General features: G+C 39.5%; 1 protein-coding gene across 2 annotated transcripts in view; it reads left to right on the forward strand.

Moving 5' to 3' along the window:
- Positions 1–18,301, forward strand: part of LOC124605221 (ecto-NOX disulfide-thiol exchanger 2) — a 219,903-nt gene that overhangs the window by 138,192 nt on the left and 63,410 nt on the right. For both annotated transcript variants that reach the window (XM_047136769.1, XM_047136770.1), the window contains exon 9: positions 2,624–2,767. In XM_047136769.1, the coding sequence (XP_046992725.1) occupies positions 2,624–2,767 (144 nt within the window). The remainder of the gene's footprint in view (positions 1–2,623; positions 2,768–18,301) is intronic.

An 18,301-nucleotide genomic window follows, 5' to 3' on the forward strand; every position in this document is an offset into this window, starting at 1 on the left:
GTAGGCTGAGTTTCAGAGTTCCTGAATCGGTTTCTGGTGCAGTACACTGCTAAGACAATTTCTTCCTGCCAGTGTTACACAGCTATGCCCCAGGGTCAGGTAACAGTATAGGAGAACGAAGGTTCTACAGTACCCCAACAAATTAGTAACAAAGTCACACAAAAAAAGTTTAATTATCTTCGTGACTTGTCGATTAATGAAGTATGCAACACTGAATGCAATATATAATACAAACAAGGCCCTCAATGGCTAAGTGAAAATAATCATAGGTGCACTTCACAGTACATAGCAAATACAATTTACAACTGTCTGTCCATTTGTAAGAATTCACTAAATGATGTTCCCCGTATAAGTCAGCCCTGGACAATGATCTATAACCAAGCAGGCAAGAGCTGCTCTTCTACCTTGCGAGTAGGCTTATGTCTGTTGTCATCCAGTCATAAGCAAATTGTACTCTAACGGCAATCGGCCAAGGCAAAGCTGATATCTTCATCCTCGGTGATGCCCGGGGTGTTGGTGCAACTCACGCAAGTGGTGAGTCTCTATGGCAGTGCCATCAGCTTGCATCTTTGCACCTGTGGTGCTTTTGCTCTGGCTGTGTCTTGTTCGTACGACACAGCACTCATATTTTGTTATTTTCCTGGAGGGCCCCCCCCCCCCCCCCTCCTTTTCCCCCTCTTTCTTGGTTTTGTGTGTGTGTGTGTGTGTGCGCGTGTGCTGTTGGATCCACATAACACATACTCTTTACCAAGGAGGTGTTAATATGTGTGCAATCGTTTTGTTACAAGAAAATGCAATTCGATGCATTCAAAACAAAGATGTGTTGCCATTCAGCTCACTACCATCTGTATTTGCACTACCATCTGAGACAGGTTTTGGGAGTGAGTGAGCAACAGTGTGGTATTGATTACTTTTGGTGGGTATCTTGTGAGCTGTAACTGTACCTCATTGTGGCACAAACATAGTGGATTTGACAAAATGATCTGTGATACTGATCGTGTAGAGATATCCATTTTGACTTTCATTTTTGTGTGTGAGAGGTTCTGTGCCACATTTTCACTTTGTGAAATATAAGAACTCCTACACAACTCCACTTATTGTTCATTCTGCATGGTTGACTATATATTGGCAATGGCACTAAGCCCAAAATCTCTTAAATGTTTGTAATGTTATGAAGAGGTACACTGTAAGTAAAGGGAAGTCTGGCTATGACATATCAGTATTATGAGTGGTGACTAGGTAAGAATCTGCTGGCATCAACTCTCATAAGTTGACTGTGCTTTGATCTCTCAAGTTTTCTTGGCATGATTGGTTAATGATGTGCTTTCAGGTGTTCAGCTGAGTTGCTGATTCCATTTTCATGCACAGTATTTCGATGACTGAACCTGTAGTCTGTTTAAGGTGCTGTGAGCTGAGGAAGTGAATACACAAAACAACACAGCCCACAGCATCTGAAGAAGAAGACTGTGTTGATCATCGCAATATAGGGCATAAAAATGGAATCAACAACACACCCGAACATCCAAAAGTGCACCACTTACTGTGTTTGCTGTAAACTAACAGCTGTGCAATGGATTAGAAGAGTTGAAAGTCTCAAAGAATTCTGTTCCTATCATCTTTTGTCCCTGGTAATATCGTGGTGGATTTCTGTGGAAGGACTGCAGGCACCAGTAATTGACTTGCCATGACAGTAGTGTGGACCCATTGCTGTGCGTCTTCTGAGATGGTCTCCAACATAACAAAACAATACCCAGCAGAACATCTGTTCTTACAAAAATTGCAGCACTAGTAATGCACCCTTGGATACCTGCATGTTATATTCTGAAATGTAAGGGCAAAGTAGTGCTTGAACTCAAGAAAATAATTCTATCCCATACATTACACACTTTGTAAACTTTTTGTGCTATTTACAAATTAGTTCATGGGCATAAAGGAAGCAACAGGTTTTGATGGCCATATCCATTTGATTTACATTATATCATAAGTGAAATGAACACATGAGTATAAAGAGCCAGAGGTTTCTTTTGCATGGGAAGTCTCTGATAGGGGTACACTTTGTTTGAAACAGTGTCAGCCTATCAGAGATTTGTTCCAGTGTTATTTCGGGTGAGCATTGGGTTAGTTCCTACTAGAAGGCAACAATCAGCGTCCTTTAAAATATTTGCCATAATGGAATAGTTGTTCAACAAAAGACCAACAAATGTGTGTCATATTGCCTTGTTTGCATCATTGATTATTATGATCTGGTATTCAAGTTTCTGGGGGATCAGTTATCTGATATGGCTGCACATGATCATTGTTGACGTATGACTCCCATTTTAGGTAAAACAATAACAGTAAAACTTTTTATTATTGTCAGACACAAAAATGTAATGTGTCGCTGCTTCTTTGAGATTATAGGAGAAAAAAACTACCAATTTTAGTAGGTGGACTGTAGGGAACAAAGGATGTCACAGCAGACCATAGAATTGAAAATATTGCAGAGCAGGTAGATGTATGAGTTGTGTAACTTATCTTTCTTTTCACTGTAAATAATAAAATAGTTCAATATGATTGCAGCAAAATGATTGGAGAAGCAAACACTTCGCAGTGTATGCTAAAACAGTTCTGTTAATTTGAACAGGAAATCAAAGCTGTCCAGCTGGAAGAAGTGTTGAACGAGCGAGCTGATGAAGAAATGGAAGTCTCAGATGCTGAAGACGATATGACAAGCCATAAAAAAAAGAGCCGTGATGCTGATGATAGATCCACTATCAATGTGTTGAGGGTAAGTTTGTAAAATTATTGAAATTGTCTTTAATTGGCACTAATACAGGGACATTAGTTGCTATAATGTTAGATACTTTTTCGAACTACATTCATAACTTTTACAGGGTAGTTGTATCTTCTGAACTTTTAGTACGTGACTTAGTGGAATTATGCCTTGTCACATCAATTGCTCACTCAGTACACACAATGAACACAGATTTCATTTCTACCAGAGATTGGTTAGTTTATTGAATGTGATGTATTGGGATCTTCAGATGTGCCTGAACAGAGATGGATACTTCTGTCATTAAATAAACATATGAACGTGCTACAGAGAAACAATACAGTCCGATGTCAACTGCAGGTCTGCACGTAGCACTGTCTTGGAAGGGTATCCTATTCAACAAGGCTGGATGGTAGACATAATTAAATCTGGAATGCTTACAAATACCCTTGCTTCATGTGAACACGTAATGGCAGAATTTTGAGAATAGCACAAAAATACGGGATCTTTGTCTTCGTGATTCAGGAAACCATGTCTAGATGAATTTACTCTAATCTTTTTTCTGTTCCATAGTTTGGGATATTCATATACCTAGCTAGTTAAAATCAGTCACATAATCATTTTCATGTCCCTGTTTCTTTGTCTTTCTTTCACAGAAGTAGCAAAACAGAGTATATTTATGAAGCTTATCAATCTTTCATCCCATAACTTACATATTAATATATAATTTTTTGCATTATTAATACATTAAACATCCACCTCTACTTCAAGCGAGGCATATGGGGAAACACAGACAATGGCATGTATGTCACAGCATGTTGCATTACAAATATGGGCCCGTATTTCTCATAGTCCTCAATTTTAAGTAGGTGTGTGTGAGTTATTTTTATTTATGTATTTAACAGAACTCTTCAGTATCTTGGACCATAAATTTTATCAAGAGCAGGCATTGGTTCTAGAGTAAACAGTGACTGTTGAAATAAAGTTTGTAGGACAGCCAACACAAATAAAAATCATTATTTTTTATTGACAAGTTTCACACAATGTAATGAGAGCATTGTCAGAAACTGTGGAATTTACACTGTATAATTTACACAGTGTTTGGAATTTACACTTTGGAATTTACAAACTCTTAAAATACAGTATCTTATATTGATATAAATGAACATATTCGGTTAACAGTGTGACAAATTATTTTCAAGGTAGATCTATCTGTAGTAGTTTGTAAGACAATTAGAATTATCCACGTAAATTAAATTCGTTCATTTAATAAATTTTTTGAGTTCTCTTGTTTTCTATAACAGTTACAAATTTTTCCAATTTGTTTAGCAAAGAGCCTTGGAAGAATTAGAAATTTTTAGTAGAAAAAAAATGAAGCATGCAAATTTATTAAATGGACAAAACAGATCAGCAAAGGCCCTTTGCCAAATGTAATGGGAGAATTAAAAGTTTCATTAGAAATAAATGAAATGTACAGAATTTATTAAATCAATAAAACAAATTTTATTTGCATGGATTCTTCCAATTTTCGACAAAGTACTAGAGATGAGCAGTCAAGACATAACCTTAACTACGTTCCATTTTATTCTTACAGAAATATTCTCAAAAATGTATTATGTTTAGTTTACTTTCAGAGATGTAATTTTTTTTAAAAGGTGTATATGGTGTCAACACGGAAATGCCCTATTTTCAATCTGCTGTCATCACAAAATTAAATGAAGTAGATTATAACCTTCTCGGAAGTAAATTGAAAGCAAAGTTTTAAAAAATTACAGTGTCAAAGTAAAACACCTTCATGTGAGCCAGTGCGATTACATGAAGAATGTTTAGTCTGCACTGGAAACCTCGTGAATCTGCTGAAACGCATCCAAAGGGATGGTACCGATGACTTCAACAATCCAAGTGCAGATATCTTTGAAGGTCCTGCACTGCAGTGGTGAACATCCTGTCCTTCATGTAGCCCCAGAGTTGAAACAGGCTATAATATGAATGTTGATGCTGATTAGATTTTTGATGTACTACATGAACCATCAGTGTTCTGTGATGACCTTACTGATTTTGTATTGACTGATGTTGAGGTGGAAGCTAGTCCAGCTTGGCTTACTATTGCTATTGTTCATCTTAATTGTGCATTACATTCGTTGGCTACTAGCTACAAAAACTTCCCGCCAAGTGATGTAATTGCATACTGAACATTTGTGGTAACACATACTGAAGTTTTTACAAGAATTGATGTTTCAGGAATTTTTTTAAATTTAAAAATCTATATGTGTATGTACTCGTCAAACATATGGAATGAATATAAAATTTATGTTAGTTGGTGATGTGACTCTGTGTAATAGTATTAAAGATCTGTAGCATCAACTGAGAACTGGCATCTATGAATGCCGTTATATAATATATGAGCTCTGCCATAACTTCTATGCAGCATTTTATGTGGATATGACCACTAATAAGCTGTCCATGTGAATGAATTGTCATCAGGAACCAGTGGCTAAGAGCAGAGTCAACCACATAATAGCAGAACACTGATGAGCACCATGCTTGATTGCATCACACCTGCACCAGCTGGATCTCTCTTCTCAATACCAAATTGTTTAATTTATGTTTTTACGATACAACTTTCAGTTCTGTAAACGTCCTGACAATGCACCCATGGTGTAGGTGTAGCATCTTTGATTATCAACAAGAGCAGAAAATAGTATTATGGGAGTAGGATTTGTTACAAATAGGAAGGTAGGGCAGAGACTGAGCTACAGTGAACAGTACAGTGATGAGGTTGTCTTCATCAAAATTGGCTGCAAATCATCACAGACAATAATTGTTCAAGTATATATGCTGACGTGACAGTCAGAAGGTGAAGAGATAGGGAAAGTATATGGGGATATTAATGCGATTTAGCTGCTTGAGCACTGTGGATTTACATTCCCTCTCCATGCCCACATATGGTACAACTTACAACAAGTTTGGAAAAGATATGTACAGAGTCATTTTATCCATGGAGCTGGCTTGATTGATAGATTCTAAGTTTGTCTTTCAAATGAAGCACACCTGATTCATTTGTATCAAACAAGAAATGAAAATCATTGTCTTTGGAATGGAAACTTAATATTATCAAAGACTTTGATGCAAAAATTACAATTTGTGAACTGGCAAAGGAGGTTGATCTACCTGGATCAGTCACAATAATTATAAGAAAAAATACTCAAAGCTGTGGAAAATGCCCAGTCTTCGAGCTTAAGTATCATTCTTAAATGTTATGGTATTATCATTCAGATGGAAACAATGTTAAATTATGGTGTGATTATGAAGTACATCTACATCTACATCTACTTCTACTTCTACATCCGTACTCCGCAAGCCACCTGACGGTGTGTGGCGGAGGGTACCTTGAGTACCGCTATCGGTTCTCTCTTGTATTCCAGTCTCGTATTGTTCGTGGAAAGAAGGATTGTTGGTATGCCCCTGCGTGGGATCTAATCTCTCTGATTTTACCCTCATGGTCTCTTCGCGAGATATACGTAGGAGGGAGCAATATACTGCTTGACTCCTCGGTGAAGGTATGTCCTCGAAACTTCAACAAAAGCCCGTACCGAGCTACTGAGCGTCTCTCCTGCAGAGTCTTCCACTGGAGTTTATCTATCGTCTCTGTAACGCTTTCATGATTACTAAATCATCCTGTAACGAAGCGTGCTGCTCTCCGTTGGATCTTCTCTATCTCTTCTATCAACCCTATCTGGTACGGATCCCACACCGATGAACAATACTCAAGCAGTGGGCGAACAAGTGTACTGTAACCTACTTCCTTTGTTTTCGGATTGCATTTCCTTAGGATTCTTCCAATGAATCTCAGTCTGGCATCTGCTTTACCGACAATTAACTTTATATGATCATTCCATTTTAAATCACTCCTAATGCATACTCCCAGACAATTTATGGAATTAACTGCTTCCAGTTGCTGACCTGCTGTATTGTAGCTAAATGATAAGGGATCTTTCTTTCTATGTATTCGCAGCACATTACACTTGTCTACATTGAGATTCAATAGCCATTCCCTACACCATGTGTCAATTCGCTGCAGATCCTCCTGCATTTCAGTACAATTTTTCATTGTTACAACCTCTCGATATACCACAGCATCATCCGCAAAAAGCCTCAGTGAACTTCTGATGTCACCCACAAGGTCATTGATATATATTGTGAATAGCAACGGTCCTACGACACTCCCCTGCGGCACACCTGAAATCACTATTACTTTGGACGAATTCTCTCCATTGAGTATGACATGCTGCATTCTGTTATCTCTTCAATCCAATCACACAATTGGTCTGATGGTCCATATAGTCTTACTTTGTTCATTAAACGATTGCGGGGAACTGTGTCGAATTCCTTGCGGAAGTCAAGAAACACGGCATCTACCTGGGAACCCGTAGCCGGCCGGAGTGGCCGAGCGGTTAAAGGCGCTACAGTCTGGAACCGCACGACCGCTACGGTCGCAGGTTCGAATCCTGCCTCGGGCATGGATGTGTGTGATGTCCTTAGGTTAGTTAGGTTTAAGTAGTTCTAAGTTCTAGGGGACTTATGACCACAGCAGTTGAGTCCCATAGTGCTCAGAGCCATTTGAACCATTTTTTGGGAACCCGTGTTTATGGCCCTCTGCGTCTCGTGGACGAATAGCGCGAGCTGGGTTCCACACGATTTTCTTTTTCGAAACCCATGCTGATTTCTAGTCTCCAGAAAAGTCATTATACTCTACAACTGATCGACGTTAGAGATATAGATCTATAGTTCTGCACATCTGTTCAATGTCCCTTGTTGAAAACGGGGATGACCTGTGCCCTTTTCCAATCCTTTGGAACCCTACGCTCTTCTAGAGACCTACGGTACACCGCTGCAAGAAGGGCGAAGGTTCCTTCACGTACTCTGTGTAAAATCGAACTGGTATCCCATCAGGTCCAGTGGCCTTTCTTCTTTTGAGCGATTTTAATTGTTTCTCTATCCCTCTGTCGTCTATTTCGATATCTACCATTTTGACATCTGTGCGATAATTTAGAGAAGGAACTACCGTGCAGTCTTTCTCTGTGAAACAGCTTTGGAAAAAGACATTTAATATTTCGGCCTTTAGGCTGTCATCCTCTCAGTACCATTTTGGTCACGAGTGTCTGGACATTTTGTTTTGATCTAGCTACTGCTTTGACATAAGACCAAAATTTCTTAGGATTTTCTGCCAAGTCAGTACATAGAACTTTACTTTCGAATTCATTGAATGCCTCTCACATAGCCCTCCTCACACTACATTTTGCTTCGCGTAATTTTTGTCTGCAAGGCTCTGGCTATGTTTATGTTTGCTGTGAAGTTCCCTTTGCTTCCGCAGCAGTTTTCTAACTCGGTTGTTGTACCATGGTGGCTCTTTTCCATATCTTATGAACCTGCTTGGCACATACTCATCTAATGCATATTGTATGATGGTTTTGAACTTTGTCCACTGATGCTCAACACTGTCTGTACCAGAGACAAAACTTTCGTGTTGAGCCGTCAGGTACTCTGAAATCTGCTTTTTGTCACTTTTGCTAAACAGAAAAATTTTCCTACCTTTTTTAATATTTCTATTTACAGTTGAAATCATCGATGCAGTAACCGCTTTATGATTGCTGATTCCCTGTTCTGCATTAACTGTTTCAAATAGTTCGGGTCTGTTTGTCACCAGAAGGTCTAATATGTTAGTGCCATGAGTCGGTTCTCTGTTTAACTGCTCAAAGTAGTTTCAGATAATGCACTTTAAAAAAATTCACTGGAGTCTTTGTCCCTGCCACCCATTATAAACGTTTGAGTCTCCCAGTCTATATCCGGCAAATTAAAATCTCCACCTAGAACTATAACATGGTGGGGAAATCTACTCGAAATATTTTCCAAATAGCGCCTCCCCCTTCACTGTCCAGCCTGTCTCTGCGGTATACATTCTAATCTGAGTTTAGAATTTCATTACTGTTTACATCTGGTTTTAGCCAACTTTCTGTCCCTTGCACTATGTGGGCATTGTGACCGTTTATTAATGCGTTTATTAATGAGAGCAGACCTGGGACCTTTCTATAGACGCTCCTGCAGTTTACTATTAGCACATTAATATTGTTATTCCCTGTTGCATTGTGTCTACTCCTACCTTGCCGCATCTCAGGAGGTGTCTTGTTGGGCCTAGGGAGGGAATTCTCTAACCTAAAAAACCCACATGTGCACTCCACACGTACTCCGCTACCCTTGTAGCCACTTCCTGCGTGTAGTGCACGCATGACCTATTCGAGAAATTTGCACCCTAGATCTCCGCAGAATCGTCTGAGCCTCTCTCTTAAGGCTTCCACTCGGCTACAAACCAGACGACTGCGGTCGGTTCTGGGAATGATACTACAAATAGTTAGCTCAGATTCCACCCCTCGAGCGAGGCTTTCCGCCTTCACCATCTCCGCCAACCGCCTGTATGAACTGAGGATGACCTCTGAACCCAGGCGGCAGGAGTCATTGGTGCCGACATGAGCAACAATTTGCAGTCGGGTGCACCCAGTGCTCTCTATCGCCGCCGGCAGGGCCTCCACATCTCGGATGAGACCCCCCCCCCCCCTCCCCCGGCAAGCAGACAGAGTGAACACTGGCCTTCTTCCCCAAACTTCCCGCTGTTTTCGTAAGGGGCTCCATCACCCGCCTAACGTTGGAGCTCCCAATCACTAATAAACCCCTCCCCCCATTTGCCTGCTCGGACCTTGCTGAATGGAGTGGTCACATGTCTTCTCACAGGCAGAGTGGGTGATGCCACACGGCCAGCCTCCACATTGACCCTCCGCCTTGTGCACCATGAACGCCACTGAACCCGCCACTCCCCTTGGGGAGAGGGTCGCCCAACCGTGCCTGGTAACCGCGAAGATGTCTTGACAGCAGGGACAGTGGGTGAAGCATGTAACACCTGGGGTGTACCATGCGACGCACCAGACTCCTCACTGCCGCTACATTATGAGGCAGCAGCCTGAAGACGGCTGACCGCGGCCACCAACACGTTCAGCTGTTCACGTACCGTGGCCAGCTCCTCCTGCATCCGTACACAGCAGTCACACATCCTATCCATCCTAAGAAATCAATTTACTGTAGAGAGTTAATAAACTTTTAACTAGACTGCTAATTCACTAAAGGCGGCTGATAGTTGACTAAACTGTGGTTACTAGACACTTCTTGTAGAAAACAATGAAAATAGCACTACCTGTCTCTGGACTGTACTCAAAACAAACACTAGCACTACTGGCAGTATGGCTGATTATAGGGACTGTCTCTGACTGTATTCAAAACAAACCCCAAATCTATGGAACACTATTACTAGCACTCAACAATTAAAGCTTCCTAAAAGCAAAAACACACAGAAGAAGAAGTGACAAGTAAGAAAAATACAGTTAATACTTAAATTAATGTCGCTCGCTGCACGGCAGACGCAAAGCAGATGGCAGTTACGACGAGAGTGAAAATTTCTACTGGTTAGAACACAGTGTGATCTGAAGCTGAACTGATTTTTGAGGGATTGAAAGAAGAAGCTGGGAAGGCGACAAGAGATGAAATGTTTAAAGCTAGTGACAATTGGTTTAGTTGATTAAGAAGTCATCGTAATTGGCGAAGTATCGCAAGAAATGGAGAGGCAGAGGCAGGTAGCACTGATAAAGAGACTGCATCGCTCTATCCAGAAACTAAAAAATGTGACTGTACCAGCCAAACCATACTCAACCTGAAGATTTTAATCCTGCCGAAGGTTAGTGATGGCTGGTGAGAATGCTGCTCGTGATTGTAAATTGAAACCTCTCTTAGTTTATCCGTTCAGTAAATCGAAGAGCTTAAAAAAATACGTCTGAAGTTCGGTTACCCATGACTTGGAAATTGAATGCTACAACTTGGGTGACACCTTCCGTCATGACTTCATACCTGAAGCCAAACATCATTGCCAGTTAAATTTCATTTAAAAGTGATGTTGTTGATTGACTATGCACCAGGTCATCATCATCATCCCCCTCCCCCAACCCCCCTCCCGCATGTAAAAGTTGTACTTTTGCCACTGAACATAACCAACTTGCTTCAACCATTGGACCAGGGAGTCATTAAAACATTTAAAGCTTACTACATGAGACAATCATTTACACATCTACATGAAGCTATGAGACTAAACAGTGAGCTCACTGTTAAAGGCTTGTGGAAGCAATTGAATGTTTTGAATGCTGTGAGAAGTACTGAATGATCTCAGAACGAAATTTCACAAGAAATTTTAAATGGTGTAAGGTAAAAACTGTGTCCCTTTTTTTTTTTTCACCAGTGAAGCCCACTGGGAACGGGTACCAGATACTGATCAAATTGCTAATGTGATTGAAGAATTGCTTGATCTTGCCAGACAATTAAATTTGGAGGTGGATGGCGGTGACGTTCAAGAACTGCTGCTTTTACACAGTCAGGAACTGACAATTGATTAGCTTATAGAAATGCATGAGCAAAAGCAGAACATTGAACAACCTGATTCATTAGACCCAGTTCAGTCAGAAGATCAGATCAGTTTCAAACTTGACAGGAGGCCTCTGTTCAATTGAGAAAGGGTTACAAATTTTAGAAAAAGTAGACTGCAAGAAAATGTGCATTTATGCTACAAAGTGGAGAATGAAAAATTTTGCTATGAGGAAATTTTGTGTGAGAGGACATAAATTTGACTCATCAGATGACATTGTTATATTATATGAAGCCTTCTGTCTCACAGTAGCTTTGGTTTACCTTGTTGCAATGCATAGTACTGTGATATAATTTTATGTATTGTCAAACATTTTATTAAACATTTTTCTTCTAAATTTTACTGTTTTATTTAGTCTCTGGTCCCAATCGAACATAATTTGTGCGTGTTTGTTTATACAAAATTGGATTCTGACTCACGCAAATTTGTCTTAACACCATTATTGCTTGGTCACACCTGTCGCATAAGTCCATGGTATTATTCTACTCAGAAAGGCCGGGAGATATGGGAAGATTTCAGTGATATTATGTCATGGTCAAGCAGAGATTCTGAAACCACATATGAGATTTTAAGGCGTACACAGTAGCAGATACATATAGACTAATATCACAATTGAGTAATGATGATGAGTCGACTGAAGGTTAAGAGAGGATTCAGGATGAATCGGTGTGCAAAGAAGTGGGATGTGGAAATACTAAGGCATGAAGAGATATGCATCAAATTCTGTGAGGCTGTAGAACTGCGATAATTATTAGCTAAGTAGGCAGTAGGCTAATTATTGCAGTATCTATAGCCTCACAGAACTTCAAGCACATCTCTTCATTCCACATCCCACCACTCAGTAGGCAGTAGGCAAGATGTACCTGTCGTCCAGTGGTTGTGTCTTTGATAAGTAATCAAAATGTCCTCGGTCCTTGCTTTGAAACCTGCCACTGCTTAAATTTTGATTAATAATCAGCATTGGCAGCCAAAAATTTCCAGCATAAGAAAGTGCCCTCATTCTGCCAACGACCATGTCAGAGAGGGCAGAGGAGTGGACAGAGGTTTGGGACACACTCGTGTTCTAGGAGTGGGGAAACTGCCCCTAAAGGTGGAAAAATCAGCAATATTCAATGGCATGAGGATGCAGAAGGCAATGGAAACTACTGCTTTAAAGATATGTAACATGTATCTAAAGGACATGTGGCCTGTAATTGAAAAAGTGTCATGATGATCTCTCCATTGGCAAAAGATTCCAGAATAGTCACCCATTTGGATCTCTGGGAGGGGACTGCCAAGGGGGAGGTGAGCATGAGAAAAAGATTGACTAATCAACGAAAGGATAACGTTCTATAAGATTGGGGCATGGAATGTCAGAAGCTTGAACATGGTTGGGAAACTAGAAAATCTGAAAAGGAAAATGCAAAGGCTCAGTCTAGATATAGTAGGGGTTAGTGAAGTGAATTAGGAAGAAGACAAGGATTTCTGGTCAGACGACTATATGGTAATATCAACAGCAGCAAAAAATGGTATAGCAGGAGTAGGATTCGTTATGAATAGGAATGTAGTGCAGAGAGAGTGTGTTATTGTGAATGGTTCAGTGATAGGGTTGTTCTTATCAGAATCAACAGCAAACCAGCACTGACAATGATAGTTCAGGTATATATGCTGACGTCGCAAGCTGAAGATTGAGAGATAGAGAAAGTATATGAGGATGTTGAACGGGTAATACAGTATGTGAAAGGAGATGAAAATCTAATAATCATGGGAGACTGGAATGCAGTTGTAAGGGAAGGAGCAGAAGAAAAGGTTACAGGAGAATATGGGCTTGGGACAAGAAATGAGAGAGGAGAAAGAGTAATTGAGTTCTGTAATAAATTTCAGCCAGTAATTGAGTTCTGTAATAAATTTCAGCCAGTAATGGCAAATACTCTGTTCAAGAGTTACAAGAAGAGGAGGTATACTTGGAAAAGACTATGTGGTACGGGAAGGTTTCATTAGATTACATCGTGTCAGACAGAGATTCCAAAATCAGATATTGGATTGTAAGGTGTACCCAGGAGCAGATACAGACTCAGAGGACAATATAGTAGTGATGAAGTGTAGGCTGAAGTTGAAGACATTAGTCAGGAAGAATCAGTAGGCAAAGAAGCAGGATACGGAAGTACTAAGGAATGACAAGATACGCTTCAAGTTTTCTAATGCTATAGATACAGCAATAAGGAATAGTTCAGTAGGCAGTACAGTTGAAGAGGAATGGACATCTCTAGAAAGGGCCATTACAGAAGCTGGAAAGACATAGGTCCAAAGAAGGTAACTGCAAAGAAACCATGGGTAGGGGAAGAAATACTTCACTTGATCGATGAAAGGAGGAAGTACAAAAATGTCCCAGGAAACTCAGAAACACAGAAATACTAGTATCTGAGGAATTAAATAAATAGGAAGTGCAGAGAAGCTAAGACAAAATGACCTGATGAAAAATGTGATGAAATCTAAAACGAAATGATTGTCGGAAGGACAGACTCAGCATACAGGAAAGTCAAAGCAACCTTTGGTGTAATTAGAAGTATGGGCTGTGACATGAAGAGTGCAATGGGAATTCCACTGTTAGATGGAGAGGAGAGAGTGAATAGGTGGAAAGAGTACATTGAAGGCCTCTACGAAGGGAATGACTTCTTGTCTGATGACCTGATAGAAGAAGAAAAAGGAGTCAATATGGAAGACACAAATACAGTGTTTTTATGCGTTCCAGACTCGAAAAACACAACAATTAAGGAAAATGCAGAATCGAGGAAAATGTTAAAATCCCCCATAATATGAGCAAAAACACATGTAATTGGCATATGTGATTAAAAATTGCAATCCTCTCTGATACTTTGTATAAAATCTGACCACATGAAGGAAATTAAATATATAGTATATATAGTATAAAAGTAAATTGGTATGTTGGTACAAGGTAATCGAGCTATTTCCCAACGTGCTATGGCCACACATTATAGATTCAAAATATGTGTTTTTGAGAGATCATCCTTTGTGCTTACCCAGAAAAAAAGCAAAAATTGACGAAAATGTTAAATTAAATGAAAAACATCACAGCAGCTGTGATTGAACCAAAGTGTAAATGCAGACATCTGCTTGATGACTAACTTTGTCACCATTGCTGTTATTGTTTAGTGATTTTTCTGTGAGCCTCACTTCATATGTTCACAACTATTTAAGTGTCATTTTAGGCTTGATGAGAGAAACAGAGACATGAAAAAATGAATTTACTTCTCCAGTTGATGTTACAAGTTCATTAGAATTTCGGTACACTGTACAAAATGTAAATTTGGAACACAGCTCCAGTCCTATATTCTCACTTTGTGCCCTCTGTCACTGCTGCCAATCTTTATGATCTACAATGTGTGGTGTGTGTGTGGTACAAAGTATATACAGGGTGAGTCACGTAAGACGTAACACCCCCATTATTCCGTTGGCGATTGCACATATCGACAAGCGGTGTTCGGCGAATCATAGCCGACTATGGGGCACATACTTTGGTACATGCACAATAATCACAACGTTTACATTGACCGAGATAATGAGGCAAGTACATGTTTTATAAATGGGCCGCTAAACTTTTTTAGCATCATTCGAACACTCTGGAAAAGACGCGTATGGTGATGTAACGCATGTTGCTATTGTGATTCAAACTTCGCTTAAGACGCTGGGAAATTTTGTACGATTGAAGGTAGAGGCAGTCGGAAGCGGCTGCAGACTGTAAACACGCCTTGCGCGACCCGCAGGCCGAGTTGCCGTGCTCTATGCAGCATTCACGGCCTACGCTACGTAGGTAAATCCTCAGCTGCCCTCTTTTAAGCAAAATTTGAATCACAATAGCAACATGTGTTACATCACTATACGCGTCTTTTCCAGAGTATTCGAATGATGGTAAAAAAAGTATAGCGTCCCATTTAAAAAACATGTACTTACTTCATTATCTCAGTCAATATAATCGTTGTGATTATTGTGCATGTACCGACGTATGTGCCCCATAGTCCACTATGATTCTCCGAAAACCACATGCCGATACGTGCAATCACCTCCGGAATAAAGGGGGTGTTACGTCTTACGCGACTCACCCTGTATATATGAGTAGTGTGTGTAGTTGTTGCAACTGTATCGTGTCAGATTTGAACACAAAACTCTTTAAAAATGCTCTATCATGAAACTCTTGTTCTGTGTGACATCTGTCATAGCACATCATCTTAAAGTATATTTTTAGCACTTCACAAAATGCTTTCAGACCTACCTGCACTTCTGTCTTTGAAGGGCCACTCATACTCTCCACACACCCAGTAGGCGAGCTCATTTTATGTATGTTGGTGTGGTGTGGTGGTTACACTGAGTATTGGGTGACTTAAGAAGTCACTAGCAAAGAAGAGTTCACTAGCCATTTCACTAGACATTTCCTGAATTATGACCAAGCATATTCTTCAAGACTCAGTGTTTGAATTTAAAAGGTTGACAGTTACATTGTTGCTGAGTACAGTACATCAGAAATACATGCAAAAGGATGAGGCTGAGTTAGAAGTGGCACAAGAAAAGGTTGTGGCTGGGCCCCTTTGTCACATATTTGCTTAGTCCGGAACGCTTTAAGTCAAACTGTCTTTGTTTTTCCATCACTGCTGCAACCTAGCAGTAGTTGTATCATAATTACCCGTTGAAGCTAGATGTTGTAAGTTGTGTTGGCAACACCAGTCAAGGATTACTTCAGCATTTCCTCTCTCACATCTCCCCTCTCCACAATGGCCTAAAATATTCCCTTAACTCCACCACTACCTGTAGTGTGAACCATCTGTCTTTTGTGCTACTTATAACTCATTCAGTCACATTAAATGTCAATAGGAAGAAAAAGGGATGAAGTCAAGCAAGACGTTGAGTAAGAACCGAGAACCAAGGTAAACTTTACGAGGAAGTAATTTAAGATTGCGAAATTTTTAGTATTTATCCTGTGGGTTTTCACAGGGGCTACGAATGTATGGTGTAGAATTATGAAAATGGTAAAAACAGAGAATGTAAAATCAAAGAATGTAAAATCAAAGTTCCACTGTAATAATATATCGCAAGTGGTATTTTTTGTGCTCTCTCAGAGGCTTTCGATTGTGTACATCATGATACACTCTTAGAAAAACACAGGTTTTATGAATTTATTGCTTTTCACACAGATGGTTTGAACCATACTTGACAAACAAAATACAAAAGGTTGTACTGAATGATTCAGACAGTATCGAAATGTAAAAAGTTTTAGTAACTGGGATAAAATCACAGGGAGTCCCAGAGGGTTCAAATTTGGGTCAAAAAGCACTTTTCTGAGCTTCTCAAACAATTAAGTTCAGCTACTTTTGCTGGTTGTACAACTGCTAATCTTGGAAACAAACGTATCAGCCTCGTGACGTATTTTGGATATTTTTATTCAGTAAAGTCATACAGAGTAGTTTTTTGGGGTAACTCATCACTTAGAAAGAAAGTATTGATTACACAAAAGTTAGCAGTAAGAATAATGTGTGGTGTTCATCTATGGATGTTATGTACATACCTCTTCAAGGAACTAGGCATACATATTTTTGCTAATGAAATTACTCATTAACAATCCATCACAGTTTGAGAAGAACAAAGATGTCCAAACTTACAACACTCAAGGGAAAAATGATCTTTATCAGTTGTTAAAGTTGGCAGTGGCTCAGAGAGGAGTTCAGTATGCAGCAATAAACATTTTTGATCATCTGTCAATAACAGAAAATGTTTGACAGGTAGCAAAGCAAATTTTAAATCAATTTAAAATTATTTCTCCTGGACAACTTCTGTTCCATTGATGAATTTCTACTAAAAACTGGTAGCCATAAAAAAAAGGCAACTAGTTTTTAAATGTAGTTTCATGAGTAGGAATAAAATGATAACATGTTCAGTGATGTTAACACAAGTTGTGTATACATATACTGTAAGCTGACTAATTCCCCATCATAAAAGAATCATTCTGATTTTCTATGGAACATGTAATTAACTAATTAACTAACATAGGGGATCCGGTATAGATTCAGAATTTAAAAGATTTTTTAAAGGCTTAAGATCAAATAAGTAGAATGGATAGATAACATTTCTTTGGAATTTTTGGGGAAAGTGGCAACAGAATGACTATTCAGTGGTGTGTAGAATGTACGAGACTGGCAATAGACCATCAGCCTTTTTGGAAAAGCATCATCCTCACAGTTATGAAGATCGCAAGAGACGACAAGCGGAAGATTCATCTCATAATCTGCTCAACAGCTCTCGCATCCAAGGTGCTGAAAAGAATAATGTACAGAAAAACTGAAAAGTAAATTGAAGATCAGTTAGATGACGATCAGTTTCTCTGTAGGAAAGGTAAATGCAACAGGGAGGGAGCTCTGACGTTGCGGTGGACAGTGAAAACAGGACTGAAGAAAAATCAAGACATGTTCATGGGATTTATTGATCTGAAAAAGTGTTCAACAATGTAAAATGGTGCAAGAAGTTTGAAGTTAGAGAAAAATGTGGGTAAGCTATAGGGAAAGACAGGTGACATACAACATGTACAAGAGCCAAGAGTTAACAATAAAAGTGGGAGAACAAGAATAAAGCGCTCAGATTAAAATGAGTATGTGACAGTTAGCCTTCTTTATTTCTTCGTTTGTTGTCCCCGGTGTCGATGTAATGGCTGAAAAAATAGGGGGTGGAAGTGCAGTATTGTCTACTATAAATGATGTAGCTGACAGATGCACATTTGTGTTTCACAGTTGCTTACTTTCACTTTTCACAACCCCCTGTATACACTTTCAATATGGCCAGTGCACTATTGTTTAACTTTCGATAAGCCTCACTAATAGTTTTCAGGCGAGCATCCACATACTGCTACAATAGTTTACTATTGAAAATCTACGAGCAGTAAAAACCTAACTACAAAGTTCACAGTTCTTGAAGAATAGAAAGGTACGTATGGAGCAGACACTGTCATTGTTTTAACACACGGCCTAATTGTGTAACACTTATTTCAC

The sequence above is a fragment of the Schistocerca americana genome, chromosome 3, assembly GCF_021461395.2.
Source record: "Schistocerca americana isolate TAMUIC-IGC-003095 chromosome 3, iqSchAmer2.1, whole genome shotgun sequence".
Classification (NCBI taxonomy): Eukaryota; Metazoa; Arthropoda; class Insecta; order Orthoptera; family Acrididae; genus Schistocerca; species Schistocerca americana.